Consider the following 14,042-nt stretch of genomic DNA (forward strand, 5'->3'; position numbering starts at 1 on the left):
ACTGGACTCTGGGAAATTGTATCTTTTGGATTTTATTCCTCAGCAATTATAACATATTGCTTTCTGTAAGTGGAACTGTAAGTTACATTTTCAAAAACTGAAAGCCAAAGAGTCGACTTAAAAACATAAATGGCTATTGACCTCCTTCTTGCTATTTAGCATATTTCAAATTAAGAAATAAGAAAATGACAACATTTCCGAAAGAAATCAAGGCAGAAAATGGATTATAGAAAAGCTTCCAATTCATTATGTTTAGAAACAGGAAGATTATTTTTATGATAATATTATGCTGGGGAAAAAAAAAATCATAAATTAATCCAATAGTTCCAATTCCCTCCTTCCAATCAGATCAAACAATACATCAGAATTATTTCTTGTGCTACAGTTCATCCATCAGAATGCAAGATCCAGCGCAACTTATTTTTTATTTATGCTCTATTCTTGAGCAGCACTGCTTAGTGACCTCAGAGTAAGGGCTGCATTTTGCAAACACGTGAGGAGTCCAGGTAAAACTGAGGTGCAGCCAGAGAACACGCAGCGTAGTTCCTCCCTGCACTCCTTCATGTGCACCGCGTACCTAACCAGAGTTGGAGGTTTCAGACAGTCCTAGGGGCCTGCCTTTAGGTGGTCAGGTTAGAAACAGATTTTATCAGTTGTTTGTAACACCCAAAATCTTTATGTAGGCTCTGCTTCTAGGGAAGTGATACTAGCATATTTGCAAACTAATTTGTCATAACAGGCCCATTGTAAAAGCTGTGGCTCACAGGCATACCCGCCATGTATTTCTAAATAGATTAGAAAACAATGCATGGTTTAAAAGCTTCGGGCATTTTGTTTAATGAACAGATTAAATGTAATGCCAAACAAACCTTTTTCTCATCTGTTTATTTGACATACATGCCGTAACATGCTTTTACAGTTACTTAAGCACAATTAACTAAACCTGAGATAATGGCGAGGCTGCCAAGAACAGATCAACTGTTCACTGCTTAGAAGACAGGTAACTAAAACAGCTTCAGTTTATTAAAAAAGAGCTGGGAACACTAATAACAGTCATTATTTACCTAGTCTGAAAGTAAAGCACCTGACAAGACAGAACTCAAAAAACCTTCCAGGCTATACTAGATGACCAAGGTTACGAATGTAATTAACTGGATCTCCCAAACTGCCTTGATTCTTAGGCATTTTTGGTGCGTAGATGCTTTAAACAACAACAAAGAAACCAACCCTATCAAAGCACACACGGAGGGGAGGAGGTCAGAGGGTTAATGCTGAGAATTCATATTTAAAGTTGCATTTTATGAAGAAGTTTACACAAGTAGGAAAAAACCCCAAAGCATAAAAAAGGTATGGCAAGAGCTCTGGGGCCCTGCAAAGGATTAGAAAGCAGCGCTCCAGGAGATGAGTCAGGAGAGTCAAGTGTGAACACAGAGAAAGACAAGGGTAGAGCCAAGTCGTTCAGATGGACTGCTGCAGTTGAAAAATTCTTCTTACCAGCCTTGTTCTGATAAAAACTTATTAATATGTTACAGTATCCTACCGTCTGACACCTCAAGCACCTATCTATTGTGACATCTCCCAAAGGAAACCGGCAGCACTATTGGAAAGAAACTCGAAGGGAAGCACTGGATTCCCACACAGAAAGTACAAGTTAGTAGAGAAATACAAAGAGGAACACGATAGTGAATAGGAAAGCTGATGAAACTGGTTAAGATGAAATGATAGAAAGAAACAGCAGCTTGTAGAAGACAAGATCTGTAAATTGCTATGACAGAAACGCAATTTGCAATCAAGACAGCTGGTAAAGGTCATTCAAGGACAGCCCAACAGGGGAAGAGAAGGACCACGAAATTTAAGTTCTGAGAGCTGCTAAGCAAGGGCGGGGGGGGAAGAGAGGAAGAGAAAATGAAAACACTGAACAAAGATGATGATGGTTAAGTCATTTTTTCAAAGCTCTTGTTTTATTTTTTTTTGACTGACATGTTTTTTTAAAAGCCTCATCTGATAGAGACCCCCTACACGTCATGTCAATTAATCCTTCAGATAACTTTATCTGAACTTTTGTGGGTATTTTTAAGATCTTCACATTGAAATGGGTAACACAAAACACAGTCAGATTCCTTTCCTCTAACAAAAAGAGGACTGATACAATGACTTAATCGCACTCAAACATTATCTACACAGGAAAAAAATTTGTTAGAAGACTGAAGTTACCAGATAACACTGTATGAAACCAAAAAGCTGGAAGCTAGCAGTAGGTGTGTTTAAACTAGCAAAAAAAAGGATGTGAAACTGTTGCAAATTCACACTGCAAGAAATTAATTTGCAAAAGTGCCAACCTACTCTGCTGGTATTCTAAATGAATATTGTGGTTTAATCTGGCAGGCAGCTAAAACAACCACATAGCTGTTTGCTCACTCCCTCCCGCCAGTGGAATGGGGGAGAGAATCGAAAAAAAGTCATGGTTTGAGATAAAGAGAGTTTAATAGGTCAGAAAAGAACAATCATAATATTATTATAATATATATATAATAATAATAGAATATACAAAACAAGTGATGCACTGCATAACTGCTCACCACCTGCTGACTGATGCCGTGCTAGTTTCTGAACCGTAGCCCTTCCTGGCGAACTCCCCCCAGCTCATATACTGAGTATGATGTCATACGGTATGGAATATCCCTTTGGCCAGTTTGGGTCAGCTGTCCCGGCTGTGCCCCCTCCCAGCTTCCTGCACCCCTCCTGCAGAAGGCTCATGCCTCCTCGCTGGTAGGGCCTGGGAAGCTGAAAAGTCCTTGACTTAATTATAAACACTGCTCAGCAACAACTAAACACTAATGTGTTATCAAAATTATTTTCATACTAAATCCAAAACACAGCACTATACCAGCTACTAGGAAGAAAAATAACTTTATCCCTGCCAAAACCAGGATGATACAGAATGAAAGACTCATTTATAGAGTCGCTCTTGCTCAGAAAACATAACAGATTGTTGCAGGAACTGTTCCGTGATTTGCTATGGCCAGCTTGGAGCAAGGTGTCAGATGATGACCATAATGGCTGCTCCCTTATATTTTAAAATATACAAATCTCTTGCCTTCTCCCTCTTAAGTTACTGTTATGCTAATAAACATTCCACATGAGAAAGTGATCAAGCTATGCATCTTCTATTCACCAGTATCAGTATCATAAATGAAATTGTTTACCAGAAACAAACTAAAAACTCCACACCCAGAAATGCCTACTTTTACATTTTCAATATTGCATTTGCTATAAAGATTTAGTCACCTATCTACCAGTCACACTTAGCATTCATTTTATAACCTATTCTTGAACACCAAGTTTCTCCCAACACTGCTTTTGACTAAACCTTCTGACATATCTCCAGTTATTCTATCTCTTTCTGTAACAGAACTTGAACAAAAGAAAACAGTAGTCCCTGTGACTACTTTTTAGGTAATACAGTTGTATAAAAAATGTTTGGATAATAAAGGATAAAAACATTATTTCAGTTACTTAAAAAAAGACCTAATATTGTAATAGTTAGAAAATTAAAGATGGAATAATGAAACATACTGTCCATGAGACCAGTATCAAGTTCCTAATTCAGGCTTTAGAGTTATCCTTTGTATAATATGTATATGTAATGTGAAAGGACGTGATTTGCCATGTACATTATGGAAACAATGTACTATCTTTACCCTAGAATGGAACCAATAAACTTCATGCAATATAGTCTAATCCATCATAGAGTCTAAGTGCCCTTTACAGAATTGCCCTTAACATTTTTATTCATCCTTTGAGCAAATTACAACATTGCAGAAAAAAACCTGTTAGTAATGAATTTAGCAGTTTCAGTCAATTTAAAAAACTTGGACAAGAAATGACCTGTGAAATGCCCACCCACATACTTAGAACCATTATTTTGATTTTTGAAAACATCATTCCTTTTCATGCTTATGATGAGAAGGAATTAAGGATTTAGCAAAATGTCAGTACTTACTTATCTCCAAAGAATTTTCTCCAGAAATCTGCAGCATCAGCTTTGGTGATACGGAAGTTATCACCCTGGAACTGGCCATTTGGAAAAATAGCCTTGATTTCTGCTAGCATGTGGCTGAAGATGAGGGACAGCTTTGTTAGGTTTCTCCTGAGGATATAATAGGAAAAAAAAAAAAAATCAGATAAAATCCTTAAAATTCAATAAATTGAATCAATCTCTCAGTATCTCGTGTATCCTGCATATTTGTATAACAATCACTGCATGACACAAGAAAAACACTGACCTTTCAACAGAAAACACGAAGAAATACAAATCAGTCATTTGTGTTTCCATGTGCTTCTGAGGACGTATTTACTGTAAGTCTCCATGAATATAAAATAATTTGTTCAGCAACAGAACAGATTTGAGTTCTCAACTGCATATTCCAGATACCTTTCTGATCCCCATAAAGATTAAGCTTGTGCGTTTCCATTTCATTTAATCATCGCTGAAGCAGGAATTTATACTAATTAGACAGTTGATACAGTTAAGAAGAAACAACAAACCACCACACCAAAACCCTCAAAATTTATTTTTATATGTGACATCAAACCTATTTCAGTCCAGGTTTCTAGAAATATAAACACAGGACAGGACTAGCTTTACTCTTTTTTCCTATGACAATTTTATTCTTTTTATTCTTTCCAGCTTCACCTTCCTGCAGCCAGTTCCTATTCTCCTTTTACATGCCTTCTCTTTAGTTAAAGCTTGCTTTCAGTTTTCAGTGTCATGTTTGAAAGAAAACCAAGCTGCTTTGCTATTGGTTCACTTCCATAAGCTTTCCAGACTTAAATCAGTTAATCAAAAATTATTTAGATTTTGGCATAGAAATTCCATTTAGTATAGTGAAAGAACATATCATCTTAAATACAAATAATCCTTTTGTATGGAAAAACCTGCAGGAGATGGCAGGGAAAGGAAAGGGAAGAAGGGTAAAGCAATCTTTATGGAACTTTCCTTCTGGATATTCCTTCTATCAGCCTGGCAGTAAAAAAGGGGCATTTTCCCATTTGATATATGAAATAGAGCCCACTCAGGAGATTGGGCAGTTTGTGACGAAGAATTTGTATTCTTGTGTATTTTAATGAAGTACTTCAATGAATTAGAAACATCCTGTGTCAACCCCATTCAACTTTCACGATCTCAGGTACCACTTCACAGTGCCTCAAACAATGTAATGAAAAACATAATAAAATGCTTATCAATCATGTAATTTGTAACTGCTTATAGACAGTATTTTAAATAACTTCAAACTTATGAATGAGTTCCTAGTCATATGAAAAGATTTTCAACTGATAGATTTTTACGTATGCATACCAAAGAGCTCTCAGAATATGAATATTAGCATTTTTCATGCTCAAAATCTTAAAAAAACCCAAACCAGTAGAACAGATTTCCCAGTATCTTCCTAACAGAATACTCAACTTAGAACTGAAGCAGTAATTATGTCAACTAAATTTGTGAATAATTTATAACAGAGATTCCTGTGGAAGCTGATTTTACTATAGGTTTTGCTACCAGGAAAACTACGATAAAGACAGTTATTTTGAAAACATAAGCTTTTTAAAACAAACAAACAAACAAACCCCTGATGAATACTCTCTCTCTCCCCTCAAGATTCAGAATGGTTGTAGGGCTAATTCTTTCAGAGTCCTTTAATTCCTCCAGTATAACCAGATGTCTATAATTACGATGCCCAACTGTTATTTTCTGGATTTGTTCCTTGCTATCCCCCTTCCTATTTCCTTTGTACTTTAATTACACACACGTGTTCTTTATTATTTTACTCCTCAGAACTCCAGCCTGATGCAGAGAGCAAGCAACAGCTATTTTAATGTGGCTTCCTCAGCCTGCCCTAGACCCAAGATTAAGCAAGAAGGTTTCGTACTCAGGACGGATGGGAACGTGATTTGGTGCAAGTTTTAACAGAGCCTTCTCTCGCCTGGTACACAATATATCTGTCTACATTAGCAATGTACCATGCTGCAGGGGTACTTTTCAGGTACAGATTTACCTAGTGAGCTATTACGAAACCTGTTGGATTTGTGAGGCTTGAGCCCTGTGGTGAACTAAAGGATGAAGTCATGTACAGGTACCATCTGGGGCACTTCCTCGCCCTGAGGGGAGTGTGTGTGTGTCTGCACGCACGCATCCATGCCCACGCATTGCCTATTAGGTATAGCTGCACAGTACGTGACCGGAATCAACAACTGGTAGGAACTGGTCAGCAAATGCACAGTATAGACTGGCATCCAAATGGCTGTATCTAAATCACAAAGCCTGCTCCTTCCCTCTTTAAACAGCACCAGTCAGTAAGTGCATCAACAGATTTCTGTTTCATTATACAAGTTGGTGAAAACAAATAAAAAAAGTTAGATTATTTTTGTGTTTGTATAAACAAGAGAAAAATGTTTTTATATCAAACTAAAATATCTTCTTTTTATCTGACTGTAAAGCTGAAACTTGAAACCAACTAGAACCTTATCTGTGCCTGAACATACATCACAGCATGTAGGCACAGCAGAAAACAGCAAATTCTTCATCATTTATATATATGGTAGCTGTGTTTCCTCCCTGATTTTCAATCTTGCTGTACCAGATGATTAACTCAAGTCCTTCTTTGGTTTCAAATAATCATGATAAATCATGTCTTAACTTTTCACTTACATGTATTATCTTTAGAATTGTAAAGCACATATTGCACTTTTTTGCTTAGATATGCTTACATGATACCAGTAACTTATTGAGACAGAAACACTAAGCTCAATGACCAGAAATGGTTTAAGAATTATACAAGGTACAGAGATGATGCCATCAGGGTGGGCCACTGACTCTCTCCACCTGCGCATTTCACTCTTCCCACAGCATCTATCCATTTTAGCACATGCAGTTTTGCTGTCTTGTGGACAGCTTTCCCAGGGCATCTCAAGAAGCACATACTCCACTTTATCCACTTGACAGTCTGTGTGGCTTCAATGTATAAGTTTGGATGACTCCTTTTTCTCTCCATATATATAAAGGTGGAGCAGTGTCCAAAATTTTCAGTCTTATTTGTCATTCATAAGGGTAAGACAAGGTATTCAAGTCCTGTTTCTCTGAAAAACAAGAGCTAAAACCATCAGCTTTGGCATTTTGGTGAATAATCCTAATAGAAACCAAAGAACTGGTCAGTCTGAGCCACCTATTTTAGGTCTCATTCCCACCACGAGTCTGCATCTCTGACCGTAACAGCTTTTGTTCTCCAGGTCACAGTGAAGACTGTTGCAGTGGCAGAGGGACAATTGCACTGTCCGTCCGGTGGCACAGAAAAGCTGAGCACATACGTGCTCTGGAGAAACCCTTTGACTCACTAGATGCTAGCAGGGGAGAGATATCTTAAGGGATCATATTGGAGCTACACCTCAAAAAAACACTATCCAAATTATAGAGAAACAATGGGTTTAATGCCTCAGAAACCAGTCCTCAGGGCTTAAAATTATAATATACTTTCAGTGGCAACCTGGAGCAGGTCAGAGGTGGGATTTCTTTCCTCAGCTGTGTTATGCTTGGTACAGAGCACAAACATCTCCTTTATTTCTGTAGAGAGAATGGCTTTCGTGCTGATGAGAAAAACCTTATCTTTCAGAAATCAGAATCAAAACAACATTGCCTCTTTATACCAAACTGAACTGAGATGATCATTCTTTATATTATAATAGCTACTGTGGTAAGATTTAAGAATATTTTAACACTAAATGATGCTGTATCAACTGCATTTTATGTAACACATAGTGTAGGTCTCTTCCATATTATTTGCAACATACTCAACACCTACTAATGTTTTTCCTATGATTAATGCCCAGTTTTTGCTAACTTTCTTCTACCAATTCAAACTGATGTCATACACTTCAAACCCCTCGTAGAACTTGACTTCTGAAGTACCAGTTTTTCAGTCATATTATTATTTGTTGCCAGACATGCTTGTACATGACAGATCTACTGAAGAAGCAATAAGGTTTAAACCAACCCCAGAATGCCTAAAATATAAAAATTTAAAAAAAAAATTAAAAAATCATTTTTCATTTGGTATGAATTTGTAAAGGTCTATTGAATCAGTAAACATTTTGGTTAATCAGAAGAAAGATGCATTTTCTTGATTTCAAAATTAACCTGCCTTTTGGAGTTATACCTCACCAGCAAGTTTTCTAAAATATAGTCATTAAAGCCTGAAAACAAGAACTACGAGTTTGCTCACTTTTCAGTAAATGACTACATGCTGAGCCAATTTTCTCTTCAACTCTGGAGAAGGGGGTCAGGCTAGAGAATACTGCAAAGATTTCATACCTGGAGGACTTTTCAAATACCCAGTCATACACGATTTGAAAATAGGGCTTAATAATGGAAATACTACAACATCCCAGCCATGATCAGAGCAGCAGCAGCTAGGAGTAGAAGGTCTGAAGCAGTCCTACCCTCCTGGATCTATTAAACAGGAAAGTGAAGCATGACTGGCATGCAGTAACACAGATGAGTTTTGGCTGTGTCAACTTTGTAATCACTGTATGAAAGCTAATTTTACTTTTTGGAAGGCAATATGGTCTAGTAAACAAAACTGGATAGGGAATTAGGCAGTGCCACTTCTTTTCTGCCGCTGGCCTGACTGATGAGGTGGGAGGAACATCTGTGTCCTGCATTTGCTGCCTATGTGGATGGAGTAAAATACTCAGCTCCAAACAAATACGCTTGGCAGAATCAGCATATACATAAATATACAAAGCAAAGCATACATCTGTGTGCCGATCCTTCATAATTACTGGATTTCACAGATGATAACCAAGACAGTGTCATTTTAGCAATATGTACTTACATTTCATGCAACAATTTTAAAATGCATAAACCTGCTTACATTCTGTATGTGTATATCATTTCTACTTTCATACTTGTATATTACTATCTCCCATGAAAAACAATTATTTTACAACTACACGTATTTTTAGAAGAAAAACATAGTGTAAAAAAGAAGCCAGACTGTATATCTTTGCAGCTATGTCACTCCAAAAATTAGGTTACTGCTAGGTTTCCTTCTTTGTTGCATCTAGTAAGTGTTTAATCTTTCTGCACCCACATAGATATACTTTGTTAAACAACAACCTGCTGTAATAAACAATTCATCAACTTTCCAAGCTCATAATATATAACTCGATCCCCTGGCACAGAAAAAAGAGTCTTTAGAGCTAGAATAAAATCCATTTGGCTAAGAATATTTTCCAGATAGATCTGACACAAAAGTATACCAGACTATTACTAAATAACAGATAATTCCTCTACAACTCTTGTTTAGAAAAATGGTATAAAGACAGCTCTGTTAGATGGCAAAACTGCAAATCATAACTGCAGTTATGATCATAAGGTTGAAACACCTTCGTAAGGTGAATTGTTTATTTTAACTTTTAAAAATTCACACACTCCCAAATATTAAGGCTTCAAAATCCAAAGCATATGTACAGAGTTCATTTCACATAATTAGTTATATTCAAAACAGATTTCTGATCCATATGCTCGAGTTGCAGTAAAACATAGGTATCATCCCTACAAAACACAAGTTACTAATTGGAAGGGAAAGAATAGGCTTGTGATTCAGGTACAAAAGAGGAAAGTGGAGACCCATGTTCTGAGCTCTTCCACTCTACTCTCCAAGAGTTCAGGCTTCCATTCTGTGAAAAAAGCCCTTTCCAAATTATTTCCCATTTGTATTTTGCCACCATGAGAAAAATCATAGCTGCCCATAAAGCCTCGTGACAGATTATACTTCTGCCATTAACTACTGACAAGTGACACACAGGAATGCACCAAGTTCAGGACAAATCATGAAAAATAAAAGTATTTCTGAAGAGACAAGTGAATTTCTGAAGATCTCCAGAAGGCACAGGAACATGACTAAAAATGATATATGGTGCTAGCAGTTCAGTCTTGATAATCCAGTATAACCCTGACTCATTTATCCCCCTTCCTCTTCCAGAACTTCCCCTTTCACAGACAGCAAACATATAAAAAAAACCCCCAAACTAAAACAAACAAACCAACCCCCCAATGCTGCTGTTTTAGAAAACTACAGGTGTAGAATACAGTAGTCTTAACAATGGAGCTCTCCTTATCACTTCAGAGGAAGTAAAGGAAACCAAAGGTTCCTGTCAACATGCCTGCAGAGAAAACAACTGTCTACCATCATATTTGGCAATCAGCTTAACTCTGGATTTGTCCAATAATTATTTTTAAAAGCTACATAAGGACAGGTATTGTTCAGGGACCAAAGTATATGGGCCTGTTCTTGGGATGAAATATTCCTAGAACTAATGCTCCCATAAGCATGAGCTCTATTTCCTACTTGTGCCACTGACTCATGGAAGGAACACAAAGAACTTAATTTTGCTGTGCTTTAGTATTCCTCATGTATAAGCCCAGGAAAAAAAAAAAAAAAAAAAAAAAAAGACTGTCTTAAACATGGTGAGGTTCAGCCAATAATTAAATTCATCATATGTTAAACATGAAAAACAAGCACAAAATTGTAAAAAACTAGCTGGGGGCAACTACTACTTTTCCTTGAATCCTGGAGGAGTTGAGCTTCCCATGAGTAGGAAAGCAGTACCCTTCCTTGAGTGTCTCTCCATCAGCCTCTGACAGATACAAGGAGTATTGTGCAAGTCTATTGCAGCTGTGCTATTCACAATGCGTTGATACCAAAAGGAAAAAACAGCAGACTTTGGGTAAGATTTGGGCAAGGATGTTTGAGAAAAAGAAAGTTGATCACAATGTCACCCTTGACTTTTGCGCCATCTTCTCCTTTGCTTAAAAATCATTTTACATTGATATATCAATTTCCACCAGAAGTCTGGTTCCTTTCGTTCTCATATTTTAAAGACCAGAAAAGTATCAAAACGGAAGTAGCCGATGCTTGAAGAATTCAAAATTTCATTCCATCTTTCAAAACTGCTTACCAGCTGTCATTGCTTCTATAATAGGTATTTGCTGCCCCATTTATGTAAAAATAAATGAACATAATATGCAATAGCTTAGTAAAGAAAATAGAGTATAGATACAAAGGAAGGAAGATGGCATGGGCTTCTCCAAACCTAAGGCTCTCTATAAACTGATGAGTCTGTCTACTCACTACTCTCTCTCTGCTCTTTCATTTATGAACTGGCATGCCATTGCACCTACCAACAACTCTTAAGCAAAGTTCTATCCAAGGATTATATTTGAGTTTTTGCTAAACGAACACTCCATACTGCAGCAATCATGAGTAGCTCTCATCAGCTGGGCTTTTCAGACCATGTTTTGAAAATTTCACTATTTCCAGTCCTGTCCAAAGGACAGTTATCCAGCACAGATGAACATCTCAAGGTACTCCTGAAGCCATTTAATCTCTCACTACTACTCAGGTATACACGGTAAAAAATATATCCGTGAAATGAAAACACAAAGTGTGTTAGCAGAAATTAAAGTAACAAAGGAAATACAGTCTGCATAAAGCAGAATGTGAGTTGTCAAAAATGAAAAAAGGTGTGTTGACAAGCTAAGTATCTAATACTTTTCCCCATAAACAGTTATTATCTCTCCTTATGCAAAAGGACAGAGGTAACAAAAAAAAACCCTCTAGAGAATCCTTCTCACAGTAAGAAACTTGAATAAAACTGATGTAAATATTTACAAGTATAAATACTTTGTAAAAGGTAGTCGATCCTATGACATTATAAGTAGCAACATAAACTAAGAGCTAACAGATTTATTGATTTTACTACCAAAACTTTTAATTGAGCTACTATATCATCCTTACAAAACACATAATTTAACATACTTAATCTGATATGTATAGAGATAAAAACAAAAAACAGAGCTAGACACTGGTTTCTTTAGTTTTATTTGCTACTTTCTAACAGCCAGTTGCATTTGCACTACGGTCCCACTCATCAATATCAACATGTTATTTAGCACTGTTCAGCTTCCTCCATCCTCCTCCTGTAGATGTCTTTGCCTACCAAGATCCAATGTTATTAACTGAACACTGACTTAAGTGTAAAGCCAAATATCTGCATCTATAAACAAAACTGAAGTTGTCACGGAAATCTGCAGGAACAACGGTAAATCCTGTTTTTAAAAAGTTGAATTAAGTCACTGAAGACAAATATGTAAAACTTTAAAAAAAAAAAAGAGAAAATTAATATGAAACAAGGCAGAAGCAATTAGCATGCTTTCACCATCTTTCTGCAAGTGGAAGGAATATTCAAAAGGACACTTGGCCAAAATAAGCATCCTGTTAAAGGCAGAGCTGTGGTCGGTGTCATTTTTTGGTACCTGACTAGGACAGTAAACACCTTGAATTTCATTGCAAAGTGAGGTCACTACTGTAATTCATACAATTCATGTACTAGAAGTATAACTAATAGCATCAACAGGTGTTAGCATTTCCCCATATAAACATCACCCTCATAATTCTTGGGAGGATTACTTGGTTTGGAGATTATCCATGCCACAGATGAAGCTCACCCACGCCAGGCCAAGCCAAGCTGCGTGCGGAAAGGGACGCTTCTGTACGTGGAGCAACTCGAGTGACTCTGGAAGGGACACAAGGCTGAGCTTGCCACAAATCCTGCCACAGCCAACGGCAGCATCCCAAAGGCCAGGGATGGCACAAGGATGCGACTAAATGCTTTATCTGCTTGACGGCAATCTAGCACGAGCAAGGGAAAGTGGTTCAGTTCTGTGTTGTGCTCCATCTAGTTTGCTGTCACGCAGCACCAGGAAACCCAGTGGTTCCGAGGTGCTAATACCAAACAAGCACGTGTGCCATACAGCACCCTGAGTAAATCTCTTATTACCCAGGTACACCTGTTATTTAAGCAGCAAACAGTTGATTTCGCTTCACTTTTTTGGGTTGCGGTGTACTATTTTCTTACACAGAAATAGTCCAGAACACATAGCGCAGGCTGCTTCTTTCGGAATTTTCTATTCAGACTCTACTACCTCACCTTAAAACACGCTGTTATTATGTTTCTTAAGTGAAATAAATTAAAAAGAGACCCCACAGAAATGAATATCCTCAGCCACAGGCAATATGAAGTACTTAATTTTAAATTCAAAATCTACTGAATTCTGCAACAACACAGTTTCTTGTGTAGACAAACCTTTCTGATTTAGATTAACAGTTTAACAAATTTTTCAGGCTTACTGCTCTCATCACACTCAATGACTGTGGAAAAAATCTGCAACACAATCTAGCCATTTCTGAACCCAGGACTGGTAATACTTTTTGCTGACATTAGGAAGTTTTGGGAAACTAATATGCATATATGTCTTTTTACATATATATCGTTCCAGAGACCTAAATCTAATTTTGATATTTAACAGGAAATGGTCTTTGGATCCTATGTGCCTCCCAGCACTCCTGTGAAAATTTACACAAATTTGGCCAAATGATGAAACTGAGGGAAATCTAATCCAAGAGAGCCCAAAACAAAATTCAAAATTCTCAGCTCCTGTGGTTGACCACACTACATACGAAACATTTGTAGACAACTCAGCTTGAGCTAGCTTGAGCTGTGGGGCACAACGCTAATTCTTAAGTAGTGGGATAGGATAAGAAAATTCTTCTCCGTTTCGCCCAGTCAAGCCCACAACGGACTCAGAAAGGAAGACAAGCTGATTGAAGTGCAAAGACAACAGAAGCTAAAAAAGGGAGGCAGAAAGAAATAGGTGGCAACATTGAACTCAGTGAAACTTGAATTAAAATGATAATGCAGAGCAGCATAGGAAAGCCCAGGAAAAAATGCCAGCACTTTTAGAGAAGAATTTGATCAGTATGAAAAAAACCAAACCTATAAGGAGATGCATTAAACATCAGGGAAAAACGTATATATTTTATGTTTGCTTGCTAAATGAACATCTACCCTGTGCATTCAGGCCTACCCAGGCAATGGTTCCATGGAATAAGAAAATTTCATACTATATTTGGAGACTATCACAA

At 37.3% G+C, this 14,042-nt stretch overlaps 1 protein-coding gene across 4 annotated transcripts in view; it reads right to left on the bottom strand.

Annotated features, from left to right (window-relative positions):
* The window catches only part of CBLB (Cbl proto-oncogene B), a 129,439-nt gene that overhangs the window by 58,475 nt on the left and 56,922 nt on the right, over window positions 1-14,042 (bottom strand). For all 4 annotated transcript variants that reach the window (XM_075767302.1, XM_075767293.1, XM_075767311.1 and 1 more), the window contains one exon: window positions 4,004-4,150. In XM_075767302.1, the coding sequence (XP_075623417.1) occupies window positions 4,004-4,150 (147 nt within the window). The remainder of the gene's footprint in view (window positions 1-4,003; window positions 4,151-14,042) is intronic.

The sequence above is a fragment of the Balearica regulorum genome, chromosome 1, assembly GCF_011004875.1.
Source record: "Balearica regulorum gibbericeps isolate bBalReg1 chromosome 1, bBalReg1.pri, whole genome shotgun sequence".
Classification (NCBI taxonomy): domain Eukaryota; kingdom Metazoa; phylum Chordata; class Aves; order Gruiformes; family Gruidae; genus Balearica; species Balearica regulorum.